Consider the following 23900-nt stretch of genomic DNA (forward strand, 5'->3'; position numbering starts at 1 on the left):
AGTCTCAACTGGGGAGGTGGGGTGGGCAAGCGGGGCGGAAGTCAATAGCTTTGGCTAACTAATATTCCCGCATACTGCTCACTTCAACACAAGCACTGGCTATGCTTGTTGGGGCTGATGGGAGTTGTAGTTCAGGAACATCTGGAGGCTACAGGTTTCTACACTTGGCCTGGGCCTTCAAATAATAGAACTGAAGAGTTGGGAGGGACTGCCAAAGGTCATCTAGCCCAGCCCCCTTATGGAAGCACTGGAATACCAAACTTGATAAGATACTATCAGGCAGCAAAACTCTTAGCAGTTCTCAATTGGACTAGACATACAGATGAAGCAGTACTGAAAGCAGAAGACGAACTTTACAGGAAACCCTAGACCAGGTAGCTGGGAGGTTGCTGCTCTTGGTGGGGTTACACACCTTCTGAAGGAGCAGGTACACAGCAAGCCAGGAAGGGCTGGGCCATGGGCTTTGTGGGGTAATGAATGCTTCCCTCTGTGAGGGAGTCTTCCTGGATCCCCTTAAAGAAGGGATTATTCAACCACTTCTTTGAAAAAAGCATTCCATTCTTGGGCAAAGTGATTGAGCAGGTGGTTGCTGAACAACTCTTCCAATTGGGATTCGGGACCCATCACAGGACTGAAACTGCCTTGGTCCCGCTGGTTGATGAACTCTAGCCGGCTAGGGACAGAGGTGAAAGCTGTTTCCTAGTTCTGCTGGATCTCTCAGCAGCTCTGCATACCATTGACCATGGTATCTAGGGGGGTTGGGAGCTGGGGGCACTGATGTGTTTCCCCAGCCACTCTGGGCAGCTCCCAGCGGACTATTAAAAACACAATAAAACATCAGACATTAAAAACTTCCCTAAACAGGGCTGCCTTCAGATGTCTTCTGAAAGTCAGATAGTCGTTTATTTCCTTGACATCTGATGGGAGGGAATTCCACAGGGCGGGCGCCACCACCGAGAAGGCCCTCTGCCTGGAGGGAACTGCCAGAAGGCCCTTGGAGCTGGACCACAGTATCCGGGCTGAATGATGGGGGTGGAGACGCGTCTTCCTCCTGGGCTGTGTCCAGAAAGTGGTGTTGGGGGATGAGCGTTGAGACCCCTAGGCTCTCACTTGTGGGGTGCCTCAGGGTTCCGTCCTCTCCCCCATGCTTTTTGACATCTATATGAAGCTGCTGAGAGAGATCATCAGGGGGTTTGGGCTGGGTTTATATGGCTGATACCCAGCTCTACCTCTCCTTTAAATCAGAGACCAGTGAAGCTGATGAATGTCCTGTGTGAATGTCTGGAGATGGGTGGAAGGTGTTTAACGGATTGAGGTTGAATCCTGACAAGACAGAAGTACTGTTTTGGGCGGACAGAGGAGGGCAGGTGTGGGGGATTCCCTGGTCCTGAATGGCATAACTGAGCACATAGAAGACCAGGTGCACAGCCCAGGAGTTATTTTGGAATCACAGCTGTCCATGGAGGCGCAGGTCAATTCTGTGTCCGGGGCAGCTGTTTACCAGCTCCATCTGGTCCACAGACTGAGACCCTCCCTGCCCACAGACTGTCTTGCCAGAGGGGTGCACGCTCTGGTTATTTCCTGTTTGGACAGCTGTCATGCGCTCTGCGTGGGGCTACCTTTGAAGGTGACTCAGAAATGACAACTAATCCAGAATGTGGCAGCTAGACTGGTGACTGTGAGCATATAACACTGGCCCTAAAGATCAACACTGGCTCCCAGTCCATTTCCAAGCACAATTCAAAGTCTTGGTGCTGACCTTTAAAGCCCTAAAAGGCCTCGGTCCTGTATACCTGAAGGAGCATCTCCACCCCCATCGCTCAGCCGGGATGCTGAGATCCAGTGCCAAGGGCCTTCTGGCACTTCCCTCATTGTGAGAAGTGAAGTTACAGGGAACCAAGCAGAGGGCTTTCTCAGTGGTGCCGCCTGCCCTGCAGAACACCCTCCCATCAGATGTCAAGCAAATAAAGAACTACACAACTTTTGGAAGACATCTGAAGGCAGCCCTGTATCCATAGGTTTCTAATATTTAAGACATTTTTGTATATACTGGAAGCTGCCCAGTATAATGGGTTGAGTACAATTATTATTATTATTATTATTAATATTATTATTCCAACTCTACCATTCTGTGGTTCTAAGTCTCAGGTTTGTGCAGGTGGCGGGTGGTTGTCCCTCTCACTGAAAACGAGCAGACAGAGCCCCTGTGTGAGTCGTGGAACCCCTTAGGTGTGCGGTAGAAAAGGGTAGACTTCAATGATCACCCAAGGAAGCTGAGGAGTCAATTAACTCCCTGTGCTTGGGGTCTGTGAATATCCCACATCCCTTGAAGGCACCATGCAAATGCATGAGTTTGTGCTGAGTGCAGAATGCAACATTCCAAAATGAAAAGCTTTCATTTAGGGAAAAGTGATAGTGGAAGTAGAAATGAGGTCCTATTCATCCCATATGCCCTTCTTCCATATAAATATTAAGTTTAAAGTCAAAACTTTGAACAGGCAGCCCCACCATCTCCGCCAGTTTACTGTAAAGAAAATAGGAGTAAACCAAATAGGCTTTTAATTTTTAATTTTAGTGCACAATTCCAAAGCCCACCCCTCCCAATGTGTGAAGTTCAAGGGCAGCCAGCTCCCCTCCCCCATTCCAGGCAAACTGAAGAATTTCCAGTGAGACGAGGCTAAGGCTGGACTCTTCCTCCTCCAGTTCCAGTTCATTGTGTGATCAGCCCGGGGTGCAAGAGAGCCCTGTCTGTTTGTGGCAGAGAGAGAGAGAGAGAGGGGAGGGGGGGAAACAAAGGGTTAATTCAGGTGTGCTTGTCTTGCACCTGCATCTGGTTAGTGTGAGGCAGCAAACTTGTGAGAGAGTCAGAAAGTGACTCGGCAATTCCATCACCCAGCGCAAAACCTCCAGATTAAAAACCTGGCAAACCAAAGGCTTTATACCACCTAACAGACTTCTACAAAAATAACAAACCCATATCAACACAAGAAATACAGGACAAACTAGGGGATACCCAAATGCCCTGGCTAACACACTACCAATTACGTGCCCTCTTAGACTTCCGGTCTACTGTGGAGGCTAATGGCGGTGTGCTCCATGTCGTTTGAATAAAAAGATGACACCATCCTGACAAAGTAGGGTTTGAGGGTGCCACCAGGGCTCGGCGCACCCTCAAAAACCTCCTCCTAATAACAAAGGGACACAGAAAAGCGATGGTATCTGCAATTCAAAGTCCCACAATCCCAGACGTAATACAAAATGGGAGGATGAGATAGGCTATGAGATTAACTCCACCCAAAGGACTAGAATGTGGTCTAAACCTCCCTTTAAATCCGTATCAGCAAACACAGTCTTTCATGGGTGGGAGCTTCTGTAATTGACCAGCATGTCGGTGGCCGGGCGGAGGTGGAGCCTGTTCTGGTGGCAAGTCACCAGGGCCACGCGTTGGTCACAGCTGGCGCGCTTCTTGTCCTGGGCAGCCAAGTTGCACTCCGCGAAGTCAATGAGGAGCTCCACCTGCTCGTGCAGGGAGAGGGACTTGTACCTCCTCTGTGCCAGGAAGCAAATCGCCTCCACAAAAGCGTGCAAGTCCATCCCTGGAAGGAAAAGGGAAAAGAAAGCATCAGAAATCTCCCGAGGCTTTCGTTCTGCACTGTCTTGGTTTATATCGCTTATTGGTGGTTTACAGATAAAAATAACAACAGCTAAAAACATAGGAAAAATGATTAAAAATAAATTAACCTATGATAGAATATATATATATATATATATATATATATATATATATATATATATGCTTTCGTAGATTTTCACGGGTACAGGAATGCAGGTTTTGGTGTCCTCGGGTGTCTTCCCGTGTAAAAGTTGGGGTGTCTAGGCGACGTTTCGACGAGGTCTCACTCGTCATCTTCAGGCTGGTGCTTTCGGCTTCTTGTTACTGGAACAGAGCAGGATCTCAGTGTTTGAGTTCCTATAAATACTGTAGAGGGGGTGTGGTGTATAGCCTCCAATGTTCTGGGCAGAGAGGAGTGAGAAATCACTCAAGATATCTCTCAAGTAATTAAGGAACAAAAGAAGAAAAGGCACACTAGCCTGGGAACTTCCTCTCTGCCCAGAACATTGGAGGCTATACACCACACCCCCTCTACAGTATTTATAGGAACTCAAACACTGAGATCCTGCTCTGTTCCAGTAACAAGAAGCCGAAAGCACCAGCCTGAAGATGACGAGTGAGACCTCGTCGAAACGTCGCCTAGACACCCCAACTTTTACACGGGAAGACACCCGAGGACACCAAAACCTGCATATATATATATATATATATATATATATATATATATATATATATAGGACAGCACTACTGAAAATCAGTTGCTGGAAACTATGCGAGGGGAGAGGATGGTTCTTGCGCTTGGGACCTGTTTGCTGGGTTTGGCCACCATGTGAACAGGATGCTGCACTGAATGGCCTGATCCAGGAGGGCTCTTATATTCCAAGTTATTTTTGCAGAATAACTGAATGCTCCCCCACTGCCAGCTTAGCACTCTCAGCACACACACATATAGAGAGCGTCTGTGGATTATTCGTAAAAAATGGGGGAGGAAGCACCACAGGTGCACCTTGCTGACAAAAAGGCACCACCCAGGTGGTTTGTGCAATAAAAAGCACCCCCTATTTCTGCTTCTTGGGAGAGCATGGAGGTGGGAATGGGGAAAGAGGGGTATTCACCTACCCCCCCCCCCACATCCCAACTCACTCTTAATTTCCATTCCCAGCTTCTTGGACTGAAAACTTATTCATGGATGTTAAAATAAAGCCCATCCATTACATTTTTTAATAAAACCTGGCAATTAAATCGGCACAAGAGACGCAAAATGGAGCATTTAAGGGCTTCCCGTTGTTAACGTTCATCGGGTAACCAGAGGACATATTATAAACCTGACGGGGAACAGAAAAACGGGGGGGGGGGGGAGGGAGAGAGATGCCCCTTGTAAAATAAATTTTCAAAATGTGGGTTTTTCATTTTGGTTCTTCGTGCGTGTCTCCCTTTTATGGGCCCTCAGTGTGATGCTGTTCAAGGCTATTTTCCTACGGAGCAAGGATATAATTGAAACTGAAATACTTTATTGTCACTTGTACAACTTGTATACAGTGAGATTACACGAGCACCCCCCTCAGCTCTCTTAGTCTTAATTCCCCTCATTTGCTGACGCACACCCACCAAACCCGAAAGTCAGTTGCCCTGTTGTTATCTTTTCATTCAGCAGCCTAACAGCCCACGGAGAGAAGCTGTTCTTTACCCTGTTGGTGCCACTAATCATGCTTCTATATCTTCTGCCTGAGAGCAGGAGATCAAGAAGGTGCCGGCCAGGGTGTGAATCATCCCTGAGAATTTTCCTCGCTCTCCTGAGGCAACGTTCTTCTGCTATTTCATCCAGCGGATTCACAGGACAGCCCATAATATCTTGTGCTGTATTCACCACCCTCTGTAGGCACTTCCTATCAGTTGATGCCAAACCAGCGTACCACACCGTGATGCAGTATGAAATGACAATTTCTATTGTGGACCCGTAGAAGGAGATCATCAAATGTTGATTGACATCGTTCTTCTGCAATCCTGTGAGGAGATGGAGTCTCTTTTGGGCTTTCTTAACTTACCTGGGTTGTATTGATTTCCCAAGTAAGGTCTCCACTGAGATAAACTCCTAGGAATTTAAAGGAAGAGACTCTCTCCACACAGCCCTCCCCGATGTACAGCAAGCACTTGGGCTGCAAATGACAACCTACCTGTGGCCCCCACTTCCCTTGCCTCATGCCTGACAACTCCACCTGCATTGCCAGAGGAGAACATAGGAAGAGCTTGCTGCTTCAGGCCACCGGCCCTATCAGCAGCCAACCAGATGCCCATGGGAATCCGCAAGCAGGATCCTCCAGGGTCCTCGCCCCTTGTGTGCTTTCCAGCAACTGGTATTCAGAAGCATTTGCTGCCTCCAAGCGGGAAGGCAGAGCACAGCCAACATGGCTAGGAGCCATCGGCTAGCCTCTCCTCCTCTGTGAATCTGCCCAATCCTCTTTTAAAGCCAGACACGTTGGTGGCCATCACTGCCTCCATGATGGGAGCCAGCCCCATAGTTTTACTGGCACACAGTACAATGAAAGTACTTCAATTGGTAGAAGGAAATGTGCCAGAGCACTATTATTATTATTATTATTATTATTATTATTATTAGTTTCATCTCTACCCTTTCACCCACCCCAAATTGCTTTGGAAGTGGCTTGTGGCCAGGACAATTTGTGGACCAGATGTATTTTGTGTGGCTGAAGAGAAAACATTCGGATTTCAGAGGAGGAGGAGGACGAGGGGTGGGAAGAGAGAGAGGAACCCTTGCTACCTTGAATGCAGCACAAAATAAATATTTTTCTCGTCACCCGTCCCAGTCAGCAAAAAAAAAAAAGAAGACATACGATGCCAATAAACACACTGCACACACAAAAATCTGTGCTAGCGATACTCCACAAACTACAGATTCTGCTTATCCACAGAAAAATTTAGGATGGAAAAAGGGGGAAAGGAAAATAAAACCTCTCACCAAGCGCTAATCCCGAATTAACAATAGGCCAGATGGCAATGCTTGCTTGTAGAAATAAACGTAGGGGGAAAATAAAGCTTCCTCTTGCTCTGGTTGCCCATCAATTCCACTAGTTACTAAAGAAATTCAGAAGTTGGGCATTTCCTCTAAACCAGGGGTTGGCAACCCAAGGCCCGGGGGCCGGATGCAGCCCAATCACCTTCTCAATCCGGCCCACAAACAGTCCGGGAATCAGCGTGTTTTTACATGAGTAGAATGTGTCCATTTATTTAAAATGCATCTCTGGGTTATCTGTGGGGCATAGGAATTTGTCCGTGTTGGTTTTTTTCAAAATATAGTCTGGCCCCCCACATGGTCTGAGAGATGGTGGACCGGCCCACGGCTGAAAAAGTTTGCTGACCCCTGCTCTAAACTTTTTGCAGCAGCAATTTCACTACTGCCATCAGGATACGGATCCTGTCTCAGCCAAATTTCAGCTTTGGGGGAGGGGATTTGGAAGGGTGGGGAGTTGATGGTAAGGAGCCTGAGTCCCTAAAGTGAAACCTATTATGGACACTAACCCTCAGCAGGCCTCCATTTCAGCAGCCAAAATAAAATTGCAGGGGTTGGACTGGATGACACTTGGGATTCCTTCCACCTCTACAATTCTATGATTCCCTCTTACTGACTTTGGGTCTACAATACTTTGATAGGGAGGCCTCCTGCATTGATTCAGTGAATTTTTAAGCCAATAAAAAAAGCGTTCTCTTCTTCTTTGCTAATACAAGCCCTTGAGACCTTCTACAAAGAGCCCTGCTGCATCAGAGCAAAGGAGAAAGGCCTTCTACTGAGTCAGACCCCAAACCTATTTAGCTCAGTCTTGTCTACACTTGGCTGGCAGTAGTTCCCCAGGGCTTCAGGTCAGGGGGGCAGTTCTCCCAACCCTCCCTATTTTGGAAAGTGCTTTGTCTGCCCCTCGTTGGTCCATTTGTCTGTCCATCTGCTCTCTATGGGTTCGGACTCCTCTCGAGACGTCATCACCAACCTGAGCATGAGGATTCCCTAGGTAGGGGCAATAGCCTTCATAAATATTTGTATGCTGGATACCATTCTGAATCAAGGTGGCACACAAAACCCATGAATTTGAAATGACTTCACCCATCTTATAATAAATGCCCTCCAACTGGCCATAGGAAGTCTCTGCATTCCTATTTTCCCTTCAGTCCTGCTACCTTGTAAGTTATTTACTCTGCAAGTGCTGTTCTCCCCTGCATTCGTTAACCATAAATCTACCCTGTACCTTGTAAACTTTTCCAGGTTTGGACTTCAGAGAGCCTTACTGCAACATTCTTAATAGCCCTTATGTCTTAGGTATTAATTATTCATCCCTCCCCCCCATGAAAGCAAGGACAACCAAGGATGTGTGTGGAATCAATTTTCCTCTTCCCTCCCTGCCCCTTTCCCCTTGTATGCTATGTTTATTTTTAGACTGTAAGCCTGCCAAGGGCAGAGGATGCCTTGCTTTTGATTGTATGCAAACTGCTCTTGGGAAGCTGTTTGGCTGAAGAGGAGCAGGGCGCAAACGCTCCGCGTAAATACATATATCCACATGCACTACCCTGCCCTACCCTCCCAAAGGTCTGCACCCAGAATTATTCAAGGGGGCTTACCTGCATCTCGCTGATCAGCAGTGATGCCATACCGCTTCTTGGTGATGTCAATGTACAGGATGTCTGCGGAAGCCATGGTGAAGTCACTGCTGCTTATCTTGCTGTTCCTGATGGCAGGAAAAGAGAACTGTGAGGAGTTCACCCTGAGGTGGGCAGAGCAAACTCCCAATGGCAGCATGAACTAAAGCAGCTCTCGAGGCAAAAGACAGAAGCGCTGTGGGCTTTGCCTCCTTTTTATTTTATCTTTATGTTCTTGTCATGGGTGTAGCCAGAGGGGCAGTGCCCCTCCCCAGATAAATAATAATAATAATAATAATAATAATAATAATAATAATAATAATAATTTTATCTATATCCCGCCCTCCCCAGCTGAAGCCGGGATCAGCGCGGCTAACAACAATAAAAGTAACACAGCATTCTAAAATCAAGTAAAACAATAGAAATACTTAACTAACTGAACCAATCACGCCATTCTGCCCCACTCCAAAGTCCTCCCCCCTAACAAAAATCCTGACTACGCCCATTATTCTTGAGAATGTTTTTTTTTTTTTTTTTAGAAGCTAATGTGTGTGTGGGGGGGGGTTATGGGTTTGTTCTGTTCTTGTTTTTGTTATGTATTTTGTGTTTTTAATATTGTATTTGAATGTTGTGAGCCGCCCTGAGATCTATGGATGAAGGATAGTATATGAATTTAAATAAATAAATAAATAAATGGGGAGCTTTTGGTACTGGTCTCTGTCACCTTTATTTCTTATTTCCCACTTGATTTTTTTTTAAAAAAAGACAGACGCCCCAGGTTCAAATCTCACCTCAGGCCCACCTGAATATATGGAATACTGATACTCTCTCTGCCTCAGCCTCACATAAGGTTACCAGATGTCTCCATTTCCTGGGGACAGCCCCCGGATTTACAAATCAGTCCCCATACAAAATCCATTGAAGTTGAAAATTGTCCCCAGATTCATTGGGGGGGGGGGAATCTGGCAACCTTACATACAGCAGCTGGCGTTTGAGGCAGACTGCCCTTGAAAGTGGAGGCTCCATCTAGCCTACGTAGCCAAAGAGATAGGTAGTTTTAGCTAAGGGAGATCTGCACAACTCAATTCCTGATGTCCCCAACAGGGAAAGAGTGTCAATTTGGATAGGGAGATTAATGCTTTATTGATCTGTGACACACTGATGTAAGAACGTAAGAACTTATGAAGGGCCTGTTGGGTCAGCCCATGGCCCATCGAGTCCAGAATCCTGTTCTCACAGTGACAAAGCAGAGGCCCATTATAAGAAACCTGCAAGAAGGACCCTGCAGAGCAGAACCACTGTACCTGGTAGCCTTTCATAGCATTATCCTCCTCCATTAAACTGCTCAACTCTTTTAAAGTATGGTTACCAGATATTTTTCTTTTTTTTTTTTTATAATAATTTTTATTGATTTTACAACATAAACAAAAAACAAACAAACATAATGCGACTTCCCCAAACCTCCCCTTCACTGCATCCAAATTTCAAAATTTTTAGCAATTCTTCATCCCATTTTTATATTTAATTCTCTTTAAAAAGAGTTTCTGCTTTATAAATTTCGATTTATAGCTGTAATTCTTTGTGTCCAATCCCCTGACATCTTAACATTCCGAAATTTTACAACAATTTTTAAGATAGATTTTAAATTTTTTCCAGTCCTCCTCCACTGTCTCTTTCCTCTGGTCACGGATTCTGCCGGTCATCTCTGCCAGTCCCATAAATTCAGTCACCTTGGTCTGCCATTCTTCCAGAGTAGGTAATTCTTTAGTCTTCCAATACTTCGCCAAAAGGATTCTTGCTGCTGTTGTTGCGTACATAAAAAAGGTCCTATCTTTCTTTGGTACCAATTGGCCGACCATGCCCAGGAGAAAAGCCTCCGGTTTCTTTACAAATGTCCACTTAAGGATTTTCTTAATTTCATTATAGATCATTTCCCAGTAGGCCTTAATCTTTGGGCAGGTCCACCAAAGGTGATAAAAGGTTCCTTCACATTCATTACACTTCCAGCAATTGTTATTGGGCAAATGATATATCTTTGCAAGCTTGACTGGGGTCATGTACCACCTATAGATCATTTTCATTAAGTTCTCTTTCAGGGCACTACATGCCGTAAATTTAATACCTGTGGTCCATAACTGCTCCCAGTCAGCAAACATAATATCATGGCCGATGTCTTGTGCCCACTTAATCATGGCTGATTTAACCGTTTCATCTTGTGTGTTCCATTTTAGCAGCAGATTATACATTCTAGACAAATTCTTAGTATTGGGTTCTAGCAATTCTGTTTCTAACTTTGACCTCTCCTTCTGAAATCCTAGTTTTCTGTCCTGCTTAAAAGTTTCATTAATCTGGTAGTAATGTAACCAATCTCGGACTTTAGGTTTCAATTTCTCAAAACTCTGTAGTTTCAACTTTTCACCATCATATTCTATAATTTCACAATATTTTGGCCAGTCTGTATCCATGTTCAATCTTTTTACCGCCTTAGCTTCCATTGGTGACAGCCACCTGGGGGTTTTACTTTCAAACAAATCTTTATATCGATTCCATACATTATACAATGCTTTCCTAATAATATGATTTTTAAAATTTCTATGTACTTTTACCTTGTCATACCATAAATATGCATGCCAACCAAAACTATTATCATAACCTTCCAAGTCCAGAATGTCTGTATTCTCAAGAAGTAGCCATGGTTTCAGCCAGCAAAAAGCTGCTGCTTCATAATAAAGTTTTAAGTCCGGCAGGGCAAAGCCCCCTCTATCCTTTGCGTCAGTCAAAATCTTAAATTTAATTCTGGGTTTTTTGCCCTGCCAGACAAATTTAGATATATCTTTCTGCCACTTCTTGAAACAGTCCATCTTATCTAAAATTTGCAATGTCTGGAACAAAAACAACAATCTCGGCAATACATTCATCTTAATTACAGCAATTCGGCCTAACAAGGAAAGTCTCAATCTTGACCATATATCGAAATCTTTCTTCACTTCAGCCCAGCATTTCTCATAGTTATCTTTAAATAGGTTCACATTCTTAGATGTTAAATTCACCCCCAGATATTTTACCTTTTTAGTAATTTCCAAACCAGTTTCTCTTTGAAAACTATCTTTTTCCCCCACCGTAAGATTTTTTTCCAACACCTTTGTCTTGTGTTTATTCAATTTAAAACCTGCTACCTGACCAAATATTTCAATAAGTTCCAGAACTCTTTTTGTGCTAGTTTCTGGCTGTTGTAATGTCAAAACTAAGTCATCTGCAAATGCTCTGGTTACCAGATATTTTTCAATGAATCCGGGGACACTTTTTAAAAACTTTTTTTTTAAAAGCTGAGTAGCAACAGGGAGTCAGTAGTGGGGATGGTGAGGCCAAAGACCCTGGGCCCAAGCACACATGCATATTGTATAAAGGTGCAAAGCCCTTTTGCATGCTGTGAAACATAAATGCGTAGTTTTAAAAAAACTGGGCGATGCTTGCCCGCAACTCCCGAGCTTCCCCCAATCAGTCAAAACAAAGGGGGCAGGAGATCTGTACCGCCGAACATCCCCGGTTCCCCTTCAGCAGTGGCTGACAAGACACATCATATGGGGACTTCCAGAGAGGAAAAATGGCGGGTGCCATGGCAGTGAGCAGCTCCTGAAGCCAGCCAGAGCCAAATGCGCTACCAGGCTGGCTCCGGGATGCTGAGGCTGCCGCTGCCATGTTTCCTGGGAACAGAATTGCAAATCCGGGGACATTCCAGGGACGGAATTTGTCCGGGGATAGATTTGCAAATCCGGGGAATACCGGGGACATCTGGTAACTGACCATGATTGGGTTGGTGCAGTGGGAACAGGGTTCAGGTCTTGGTGGCTTGCCAGCCATTCCCTCTGTTCTTAGTGGACCATGTTATTTATGATGGATTCAAACTACAAAATTCTAGCTAAACATCAGGAACAACTTCTTGACAGAAGGAGCTGTTGTAACTGTGGAACAAACCCCCTTGGAATGGGGTGGGCTCTTCTCCCTTAGAGGCTTTTGAACAGAGTTTGGGCCGCCATCTTGAGGGTACCTTCCAACTCTACAGTTATTTCTGATCTTAAGGGGAACCACATCCAGGCGTTTCAAACACTGAGTTACCTTTGGAAAATTATTCCAGAAGATCCCCCTCACCTTATAAACATCCGGAAGCCCGTGGGTCCCAATTTTGTCGTCCCCTTCACGCCCAGGAAACGGATGAACAAAGCTGCAATCCGGTCGACCAGCCGCAGATAGTCAAATTCCGTTGCATACTTCGGATACACCTCCCTCAGGGAAATGGAAGGGAACTTGGCTTCTGAGGTCTTGCTGTCACCCAGCTCTGGGTTTTCCACCGACCCTTCCTCTAGCAAATCATTCTCCCTCTCCCATTCCGCCTCTGAAACCTCAGCCCTGCAGGCCAAACAGAAAGACAAAGATTGCATCAATGCATCTTCATTGCTTCCCATCTCGCGGCTGCCACTGCCATGATCCCATCCGAGAAGCGACCATATCCATCCATTAACACCCTTGCCGGTGTTCAGTACCGTAAAAACTCATTTTCAAGGGCTTAGGAGAGAAGCTGGGTGCAAACATTTGCTCAGGCTTTAGTAGAAAGCATTTTGTGCAAGAGAAAAAGGGTGGTGGAAGCGGCGGCAGGAAACCTTTGGTTCAGGCATTGCTAAGGCCCTTGAAAATAAAAACACACCTGTGAGCATCTACCAGGCCTTCCAGCTATCTGTGGCATGTTTGTGGTCAAGATTGCTGCTGTTTGGCTTACGCCAGTGTAGGCCTGCACGAATGCAGGCCCAGTAAATGGAGCACCAGGAAGGTTGTAGCTCAAATGGCAGAGTATGTGCTTTCCATGTTTTTATTTAGTCATTTGTTTATTAAATTTATTAGCTGCTTGATACCTAAAGGATTTCCAAACAATTGATGTTGGGGAAAATAAATATGCACAACTACCATTATTTTGTTGTTGGCATCCATCTGTCTCGTGCGACAATGGAATGTGCCTCCAGAGGTGATGTTCAAATCGCTGCATTAGCAGCACTGAAGTGATGTCTCTGGGGTACAAGCCTGGCCAGTGTTTATAAATATTTTGATAATGCTTTATGGAAACTAATACAATACTCTTCAGAATTAGCTGCATCACAGTGTCTGCCATCCTTGACCAATTAGCCACACTGGCTAGGGGGGATGGAAGTTAAGGGTGCAACAAACATCTGGAGGGAACCACAGCTGGGTACCGCTGCTTTATGGAATGGGGAACCTCACTGAATATGTAAAAAAGGGAAGGAAACGTCATGTCAGTAGACTAGGGTAGGGGAGAGGTTTTTACCTGCAGCACCAGCCCCAAGACAGGTAGCGATTTTATTTAGCTTTTCCCTAAAATTTATATACCACTGGATTGTAACGCCCCACCCAAAATAAAACCCTCAAAGCAGTTTACAAAAAAAAGAAAAAAACATTAAAAATATAAATAAAAACAGTAAAAACAGCTATTTAAAATGTCAAATAATTAAAATCAATGATAAGCTGAAAACATATTTGGGACTTCCAGGTTAGCGCCATCGGCAATGGCGGAATTCCTCTGATTCAGAGGAACCCGCTCCACCAAAATCGGGTCTGGCTGCTGCGGCGAAGGCGGAGACCCTCTAAAAATCCCAGGCAGAGGAAGCCTGGGAACGTGGGATTCGGCTCACACCAGGAAACCCCTACTCACACGGAAACCGGGGTGAGTGGCGCGGTGTCTCGAATCGACTGCTATTTTTGCGGAGTGAAGCTGCACAGCTGTTGTCGGAGAGCGCTGACTTCTTTTTGTGGACATTCGGATTTCAAACAACAACCCGTGAGTAGTACGGAAATTGGATTTTTTTTTAAAAAAAAATTAAATTTGGCACGATCGGGGAAGGTCCAAACAGGAAGTCCGCCTCCCCTTTCTGTAAATAATTTAAAGCAAAGAACCTGCCAACTAAGGTCGTGGAGAGATATTTTTTTTTTGTAAAGGACTTTAATTCTACGGATTGACACTATAAGAAATTCTATCTGGAAGCAGGGGAGCCTGCAGGAAAAGAATTAAATTTGGGAAGTGATGTGCCACGCCCCCCAGACCCAGGAGTGGTCTGTGAGAGCCCGTTGATGAAGTATAGAACAATTTGACAGATGTCAAGCTAGCTGTCAAGATGCAAAAAGAGGACTTTGTTTCTGTTGTCTACATTTGTAATAAGCTTGCTTTTGAAAAGAAGGAAGGACTGTTACAATTTAACTGGACTTTTGGATCTGTGCTGAAAGGAGTAAAAAGAAACTTAAATTCCCCTAGAGGGAGCTTTGGGATATTGCAGAGAATGGCTGTTGGAAAGAAAATCCAGTCTGAACTGAATAGGACATTCTTTCTCTTGGGAAAGTTGCAAGGTCAAAGTGGTGTTTTGACTACAAATGTTACAACTTTGGACACAAGAGTGAGTGCCATCATTGAACTTGATAAGAATTCGGCACAGGAATTTTATTCAACTGAACAAACAGGGAAATTTGAGAAGGAGAATTATGTTGTCTCTGAAGAGAAGAAAGGGGGAGCCGTAACCCTGCAGATGCGAAAGGAGAGCTGCAATTTGAGGCCTGACATGATGGCAACAAGGGGAAATAAATTTTTGAAGATGGAAGCTTGGCCTGAATTGGAAAGTGAAAGATGGAGAGATCTCCTTACGTGGAGATCAGATGACCCTTGGATTATAAATTTGATTCAGTTGGAAGTTGGAGCTTTGGGGACATTTGGATCTGAAGGGAGAATGAAACAAGATTTGGAATACCCCATAGGCCTTACTTTTAAGTACGGAGGTTTGGCTGGAAGGAATGTGGATGCTGTTGGGTTGGAGCTTCCCCGAGATTTGGCTTTCAATACTAAGGACTATCAAAAAGACTGGCAGAGGGGACATGAGAGAGACTTAAGAGCCTCGGGTGTAAGATCTCCGGGCTAATGGCTTTTTGAGATTGATGGACTTATGTTGGGGACTGAAACCGGGAAGGGGGTATGGGTGGAATGGAAATTGGGAACTCAAAGGGTATACAATATAATTTGCTTTTTTGTTTTTTATGGGAGTTGGGAAATTCGTGGAAGGGAATCTTTTTCGACCTTAGAGAAACGTCTCAAGAATAAGTATTGATATATAGGTTTGGATGAGAGTTAAGATTGCATAAAGTAAAAGTGGTTTTTAAAATAAATTAAATTACTTAAATGAAAATAAGGTTGGAAGGATTTGCAGAAATAACGATTTGAACTAGAATACAAAAATGGGAGGTGTGAGGAGGTCAAGGAAATAAGTAAAGGAAGAAAGTTTTGTAAAGGTTTAATCTGTTTTTTTTTCCTTTTTTTCAAGTGAGTGTATTTTCTTTTTTGTTGTTGTCGTATTTTTTTGTATTTTTCTTTTTTTCTTTCTGTAACTCTGAAACTTTGAATAAATATTTTTTTTAAAAAAAGAAAACATATTTAAACACACATAAACACTCTACGTGTCTGGATAGGCTTGCCTAAACAAAAGCACTTTCAGGAGGTTCCAGAAAGAGTACAGCGAAGGCACCTGCTTGATATACATATACATTTATATTGAAATATGTACTAAAGAGTGAGCTCTACCAGTCATCAATGCTATTTTGCCAAAGCAATTATCATCAGTTTTTTTGGTGGTGGGGGTGGAAAGTTCTACCAGTAAAAAAAAAAAAAAAGAGGGAGAAAGCACCCTCCCAAACTCCCAGCAGCAACCTGCTTGATATCAATAGGCAGGGAGTTCCAAAGGACAATGGCACCAACATAATAAAATGTGGATTTCTTACAAATGCAGATCAAGCATTCTGTGGCACCTTTGTAATGGTGCCATTCCTGCTGATGACAGCAGTCAAGCGGGTGCCTGTGAGGTAAGGCGACCTCGTAAGTGAATTAGTCCCAAGTTGTTAAGGTCTTTATATACTAATATTTCTGTGATTTTAAGTAATTGAAAGCTGTTATTAATTAATTGTTAAAACAAAACAAATTCCTTCCAGTAGCACCTTAAAGACCAACTAAGTCAGTTCTTGGTATGAGCTTTCGTGTGCATGCACACTTCTTCAGATACCTAGTGTGCATGCACACTTCTTGCTCATACCAAGAACTGACTTAGTTGGTCTTTAAGGTGCTACTGGAAGGAATTTGTTTTGTTTTGACTATGGCAGACCAACACGGCTACCTATCTGTAATTAATTGTTGTCACTCACCTTGGGTGAAGGCTGGGTAAAAAACTGTCGTAGCTGTAATAATATTAATAATAATGGCAACAGCTTAAAAAAAACAACACCTGTTCAGTGTGGCTCTGAGACAGAAGATAGACAGAAAAAACCAACCTCCTAATTTCCTTTTGACCCAGACATTGTGGTTTAACCAGTGCTATCAACGTCCACAGAGCTTTTACAGTACTGTGGAGTTTACTTAAAAGTGAAATTTGGAGGCTTAGCTCTTCAGCAGTAAAACATTCAAGCTGGGATAGCTCAGTCAGCCGAGTATGAGATTCTTAATCTCAGTCGTGGGTTTGAGCCCCACACTGGGCAAAATATTCCTACATAGCAGGGGGTTGGACTAGATGACCCTCATGGTCCCCTTCCAACTCCACAATTCTATCAGAGTGATTTTGAGGGAGGACAAATGGGCTTCAGGGAGATTGCGGAGACAGCAAGGCCCCTTCCACCAGCTTCCCTGGGACTCTACATGATGATTATGTTACCTATAATTACATTATATTGCTTTATTTTATTTTTTTATTTTTTTAATTAAATTTTTATTCATTTTTCTTTTTTATTCATTACATACATCCCATATCCATAACATTTTCTATTCATTCTTTCTTCCCTCCCCTCCTAGGCTTCCCCCAACTTCCACTTCTGGTTCGTTTCACCTTTCACCCACCTTGCTACCTCCTAAAAGAAAAGATACTAATAACATACCTATACAATAACATCTAACCTAAAAACATAAAAATGAAAATAAGTACACCATATTATTTCTCTATCTTCTACACATTTTCTAATACTAATGATGTGAATGTTTATTTAAATCCTGCCATCAAGTCTATAGACTTTCTTTGTTTCTGCAGATATACCGTAATATAAATGGTTCCCATTCTTTTTCAAAGTCACTGTTGTCTTTTTATTGTAGTCCGCCTGTCATTTATGGTGCCTCAGGCGCTTTATGGTTTAAAATAAAGCAATATATATATATATATTGGAAAATATTGCTTTATTTTAAACCGTAAAGCACCTGAGGCACCAAAGTACATGAAAGAAAGACCCCCCTCAAAAATATATTGACAGCCCCCTGCCCTCAGGTGCCAGCAAACCGATATTGGACAGGGAAGAGAGGGGTAGGACGACACAGTTACAGCAACGCATGGCTTGAAAATACGTGCACACTGAATAAAATTAACAAGGCAGTGATATTCCATTTGAATCTTCCAGCACATTCTAAAGTTTTGCAAGAGACCTCAGTCAGCCTATTACGACTCTCATCACACTCATCAAAACATTTTTATTTATTTTTTTGCTTTGTACATTTTCTGTTTCTGCTGTAGGCATCATATACCGTGGTGCTGTTTTTATTGAATTTTTTCCCCATAGTGGAATTATTTAGTATTTATGCAGTTGAGACTGGGACAGCCAAGGAGAACAAGGGGTGAACATATCTGGGTGCCATTTCATGCAAGGCTGGGTGTGACGGACAGCAGAGCTAGACTGCAGGGGTCAGCAAACTTTTTCAGCAGGGGGCCGGTCCACTGTCCCTCCGACCTGGTGGGGGGCCAGACTATATTTTTGGGGGGGGGGGAATGAATGAATTCCTATGCCCCACAAATAACCTAGAGATGCATTTTAAATAAAACCACAGATTCTACTCATGTAAAAACACGCTGATTCCCGGACCGTCCACAGGCCAGATTCAGAAGGTGATTGGGCCAGATCTGGCCCCTGGGCCTTAGGTTGCCTACCCATGAGATAGAGCCTCCTCTTAAAATTCCACCAGAGGGCTGGAACCTCTCTTTGATTGGCTACAAAGCCAGCCAACCACAGAAGGGGGAGGAGCAGCACTTTGGGAGGGAGAATAAAAGGAGCCGCTTCTGAAGGAAAGGCTTAGATAGGGCTAAGGTTCAGGTGAGAACTGGACCATAAAGAAGGCTGATCGCTGAAGAATTGATGCTTTTGATTTATGGTGCTGGAGGAGACTCTTGAGAGTCCCATGGAGTGCAAGAAGATGAAACCTATCCATTCTGAAGGAAATCAGCCCTGAGTGCTCAGTTGGAAGGACAGATCGTGAAGCTGAGGCTCCAAGACTTTGGCCACCTCATGAGAAGAGAAGACTCCCTGGGAAAGACCCTGATGTTGGGAAAGATGGAGGGCACAAGGAGAAGGGGACAACAGAGGACGAGATGGTTGGACAGTGTTCTTGAAGCTACCAGCATGAGTTTGACCAAACTGCGAGAGGCAGTGGAAGACAGGAGTGCCTGGCGTGCTCTGGTCCATGGGGTCATGAAGAGTCGGACATGACTAAACGACTAAACAACAATAACAAAAGGTTCAGGTTAAGAGAAAGGGCTTCATTTGAGATGTTAGACAGGATTCAGGTTGAGAGATAGGGAGGAGGATAGGATTTGACTGAAGGAGACCTGGTTCCGAGTTCAGTTAAACATCCACACTGAGGAGACAACCCATAGCAAGAGGACAGAGTCTTTAGGAAGAACTTTATGAGGGCAAGAGCTGTTAGGAACCGGATGGACAACCTCAGAAGGTGGTGGGCTCTCCCTTCCTTGGAGGTTTTTAAGCAGAGGTTGGACGGCCATCTGCTGGGAAATTTTGAGCTGTAAATAGTGCATTTCTGGGGGGTTGGAATGGGTGATCCTTGGGGTCCCTTTCCAATTCTATTATTATTGTTTCCTGATACTATTTTGCTGTGTCTGCTGAATACTCATTTTTTACCATATGCTGCTTTGGGGAGTTCCAGCTGAAAACCTTTCTCAAATGAAGTTCTATGCAAATTCCATGCTGGGAACCATTAGGAAAGGAACTGAAAATAAAACTGCCAATATACCAATCTATGGAGTGGCTGCATTTGGAATACTCTGTACACTCATCTCACAAAGGATGCTGTAGAGCTGGAAGACCAAAACGGCTAAGGGGATGGAGCCCATGAGGGCTTCTTAGTTGAGAGAGAAGGCAAGCAAGAGGCAACATGACAGAAGTTTATTTTAACAAAAATATATGCATGGCATGGCGAAGGTAGAGAGGGGAAGGATTTTCTCCCTCTATCACAATGCTAGAACTTGTGGTCGTCCAATGAAATTGAATGTTGGAAGACACAGGGCAGACCAAAGAAAATCCTCTTTCATGCAGCATGTGGTTAAACTGTGTAACTTCCTCTCACAGCAGGCAGGGATGTCCACCAACTTGGATGGCTTTGAAAGAGGACTAGGCAAATTCATGGAGGAGCAGAGGGCTATCAAAGGCTACTAGCTACAATGCTTCTGAATACCAGTTGCTGGAAACCACAGGATGAGAGCACTCTTGTGCTCTGCTCCTGCTTGTGGGTTTTCCCCTGGTGCATCTGGGGTTGGCCACTGTGGGAACAGGATGCTGGTGTCAGGTGTGCGTGCAGGAGCCAGGCCCTGTGACCAATAGGACTTTGCAGGACTGGGGCCTTCCTAAGTTTGTTCTGAAGAGGCAAGGCGTGGCCACACAGGTGAGGCTGATTGGTAACTCACAGCACCTGGTGGCAAGAGCTGGGAAGGGATATAAAGTCAGCATTTCCCTTCGGCTCTTTGCCACAGCAACACGTTCCCTGCCTTGCTGCGTTTGACTCCTTGCTTCTTGATACTCGGACCCTTGACTTCGTGACTCCTTGCTTCTTGATCCTCAGACCCCTGACTTTGTAACTCCTTGCTTCCTGACCCTCGGACCCTTGGCTTCTTGACTCCCGGCTCTCAGACCCTTGGCTTCCTGACTCCTGGCTTCTAGACTCCCCTTCCTGCTCCCACCCCGCCATCTTGCCCCTGGTCCCGGCGTCCCCAGCCCGTGAACCAGAACGTGACAGCTGGAGCTGATGGGCCCATGGCCTGATCCGAGAGGCTCTTCTTACGTTCTTATCGTGCTCTGGGGGCTTCTGCTGAGAATCAGTGGTGGCTCTTTGCTCTGGCAGAACAACTGAGGGCGAGTCCTCTGGAGCAGACCTGCCTGGAAATGGAGAGAGGGGGCCAGGGAGATAGGGTGTGTCTGCTCCATAGAATTAAATTGTCTGACTGGCACAGCGGAGTCAGATTAAGCGAGCAAAAGGTCAAACCACACGGAAGGGCTTGCAGCGACACACAGAATAAAAAGCAGCACTTCGTTTACATACTAATGTCTGACCCCAATACATTCATTTCTCTAATTTTGCAGCTTGTGACAGATCTCCCTTCAGAAGGGATCACCAGCAGAGAAAATATTAATGACTTTTAGAGGAAGGGAAAGGAAGGTTGGAGTGGGGAGAGGGAGGAATATCAATTTCAACAAAGCTTATGAAAATCCTGAAGACTGCTTATCTTTTATACATGATTACTAATTTATTAATGTCCCCCCCCCACTCCATGTCTGCACAATATCCTCTTCAGTCTCAGTGGCCTTAATCTTTATGCTAATGCACTTCCTCCTCCACCCCCTTTCTCGGTCCCTCAGCTACATTTCCAACTGCTAATTAAAGGCTTTGAGATTTTCATTGGGGGGGGGTGCTCGGGTAGATGCCCAAACGGCAACCGTCAAGTTCAAAGCCAAACAGAGGCTCAAGCTGCTGTTGTGAGGCAGTCTCACATATATGCAGAGCACACTTAGGATATTTCATATCAGAGAAAATGGTTCTTAAACCAGACTATTGTCACTTCCCCTCAGATTAATGGCAACCTAGGTTAGGCGTCTAGGGACGCGGGTGGCACTGTGGGTTAAACCACAGAGCCTAGGACTTGCCGATCAGAAGGTTGGCAGTTCAAATCCCCGCAACGGGGTGAGCTCCCGTTGCTCAGTCCCTGCTCCTGCCAACCTAGCAGTTCGAAAGCACGTCAAAGTGCAAGTAGATAAATAGGTACCGCTCTGGCGGGAAGGTAAACGGTGTTTCCATGCGCTGCTCTGGTTTGCCAGAAGCGTCTTAGTCATGCTGGCCACATGACCCGGAAGCTGTACGCCGGCTCCCTCGGCCAGTAAAGCAAGATGAGTGCCGCAACCCCAGAGTCGTCCGCGACTGGACTTAACGGTCAGGGGTACCTCCAGAGTTTCAGACATGGGACAGTTCCCATTGCTGCCTGGAGACGCCAGCAGCCAAGTTAATAATACAAGAGGAGCCTGCTGGATTGGGCGAAGGGCCGCTCTGGGCCACCATCCTGTTCTCAAAATGGCCAGTCAGATGTCCCCATGGGAAACTGGCAAGCGGAACCTGAGTACAAGAGCCAGCTCCACTCATTTGGCTTTGCTGCTTCCGAATGTAGACATTGATAGCCTTATCCTCCTCCACAAATTTGTAGCTGGTGGCCATCACTGCCTCCTGCAGGAGGGAGTTCCATAGTTTAACTATGCACTACGTGAAAGTGAGGCTTTTTGCAAAGCATGGGGCTTTGCACCAACTGACCCCGTGGAGCACCTTTATACACGGGCTCTGTAGATTGGCTTACCTGCCCACTGTCAGCCTATAGGGCAGGCTTCTGCAACCTGGTGGCCTCCATTTGTTTTGAAGTATGGTTCCCATCATCCCCAGGCCAATGGCCATGGATAATGGGAGCTGTAGTCCAAGACAGATGGTACTTGTCCAGCTGGGAAGGCAGCCTATCTGGGAGCAGGAAAACTCTAACCCTAAACCTCTGCTGCCTTGCGGGATATCTTCAGAAGAAAAGGCTCAGGAGTAAACCCTACACAAATCCAGAGTGGAGTCCTTAAGATGGTTGGGTAGCACCTTGTATGCTTCCTTCCGGCAACTCCTGCAGCCAAGCTGATGCTAAGTGTATGGCTCTGCTTTCCTCCCATCAGGGAGGTCGAGAGGGGGGTCTTGTCGCCTGGGCTGCCCAGGACCTCCAGACACACTGCCCAGGCTTGTGCCCTGGGAAGGCAACTTTGGTGCTGCTAAAGCAATGGTTTGACTTGACCCCCAGATGCACACTCCATTGTCTCTCAAGACAGACCAATGCCAGATCCCTCAACCGTTCCCCATAAAGCCTGGTTTCCAGACCCCAGATCAACTTGGTTACCTTCCTCTGCACACCTTCCAGCTTGTCAACATCCTTCCTAAATTGTGGTGCCCAGAATCAGACACAGTATTCCAGGTGTGGTCTGACAAAGGCAGAATAGTGCAGTGCTGCTTTTTTCTAGTGATCTGGACACTAATACTTCTGTTGGTGCAGCCTAGAATAACATTAGCTTTTTTTGCTGCTGCCACCACACTGTTAAGTCTGTGATCCACCAAGCCCCCTAGATCCTTTTCTTATATACTGCTAGTAAGCCAGGTGTCCCCATCTTATTATTAGTGCATCTGGTTCTTCCTGCCTTACATTTGTCTCTACTGAAATTCACTTTGTTAGTTTGGGCCCAGTTCTCCAATCTGTTATAAGGTCATTCTGAATCCTGATTCTGTCTTCTGCAGCACTAGCTACCACTCCCAGTTCAATGTCATCTATAAACTGGATGTGCATTTGCTCAATTCCTTCATCAAGTTACTTATTCTTTTCTACACTTTGGACTTCTGTGGGCACCAGTTCACACTCTTGGACATGCATTGTGGGCCAGACACAACTCACTGCCATCTTGCAGATAGCACTCTCCAGCTGAGTGCCGTTTTGCTCCATTTGTAACATGTTTTAACAGCTATGAAACCTTAAAAAAATATTTGTAGCTGGCCTCTTAAAAACAACCCTAACCCCTACCTTTCATGACTTATGTACACCTTTTTCTAGCTCCCTCACAAGTCCGGTTAAAAAACAAGACTGCCTTTTCTACCAGGAAGCACAAGTACTCAGGAATAAAGAGAGTGCCATTTAGCAAGCTAGCAGAGATATCATGTTTGCATCCTAATGCAATTGCTAACATCAGGAACTAGCTCAAAGGGCAATTTTAATAGACTTTCACAGAACTCCTGGGCTATATAAAATATCATTTAATTAACCCAGACAAATTCATATTTTTTCTTCATTTGTCCTTCCAGACCTTGGTCTGTTCCCATTCCATGAACACGGCACAGAGCTTCTCTTCCACCAAGAACTGTGGGCAAGTTACTTCTTCCGCCACCCTGTTGCCAAGAGAATCATGAGTCCCAAGAAAGTGTTTGGAGGGGCTGGTCTGATCAGGATGAGGTGTACATCTGGGGCAGTTCTAGGAGATGCCCAATGGTGCACCTGGGGAGGGAACCCAGCAAGCTGCATCAGGACCCTGGGGGTCATCCAAGCTTTCAAGGGTGAGTCTGAGGAAGAGGAATTTGACCACTGTGATTGGCAGAACTTGCACTGTTACAGGTGCCACATAAAACCCACTCCACACTTGTAACAACTCAAATCTTTCAGTGTGGCAGCGCATGCACTTTGGAACTCCCTGCCTATTGACTGCGCACTGTATACTTTTTGGTGTACATCAA

The 23900-nt window shown here is 45.1% G+C and overlaps 1 protein-coding gene across 1 annotated transcript in view; it reads right to left on the bottom strand.

The window, feature by feature from the left end:
- Nucleotides 1-2551: 2551 nt before the first annotated feature.
- Nucleotides 2552-23900, bottom strand: part of TTLL11 (tubulin tyrosine ligase like 11) — a 76772-nt gene continuing 55423 nt past the window's right edge. Inside the window, exons 7-10 of the mRNA XM_081847651.1 lie at nt 12407-12664; nt 8240-8346; nt 3321-3596; nt 2552-2744 (exon numbers count right to left, since the gene is read on the bottom strand). Coding sequence (XP_081703777.1) covers nt 3355-3596; nt 8240-8346; nt 12407-12664 — 607 coding nt within the window. The 3' untranslated portion in view covers nt 2552-2744; nt 3321-3354. The remainder of the gene's footprint in view (nt 2745-3320; nt 3597-8239; nt 8347-12406; nt 12665-23900) is intronic.

This window comes from Podarcis erhardii (assembly GCF_964252035.2).
Source record: "Podarcis erhardii genome assembly, chromosome: Z".
NCBI classification, from domain to species: Eukaryota; Metazoa; Chordata; class Lepidosauria; order Squamata; family Lacertidae; genus Podarcis; species Podarcis erhardii.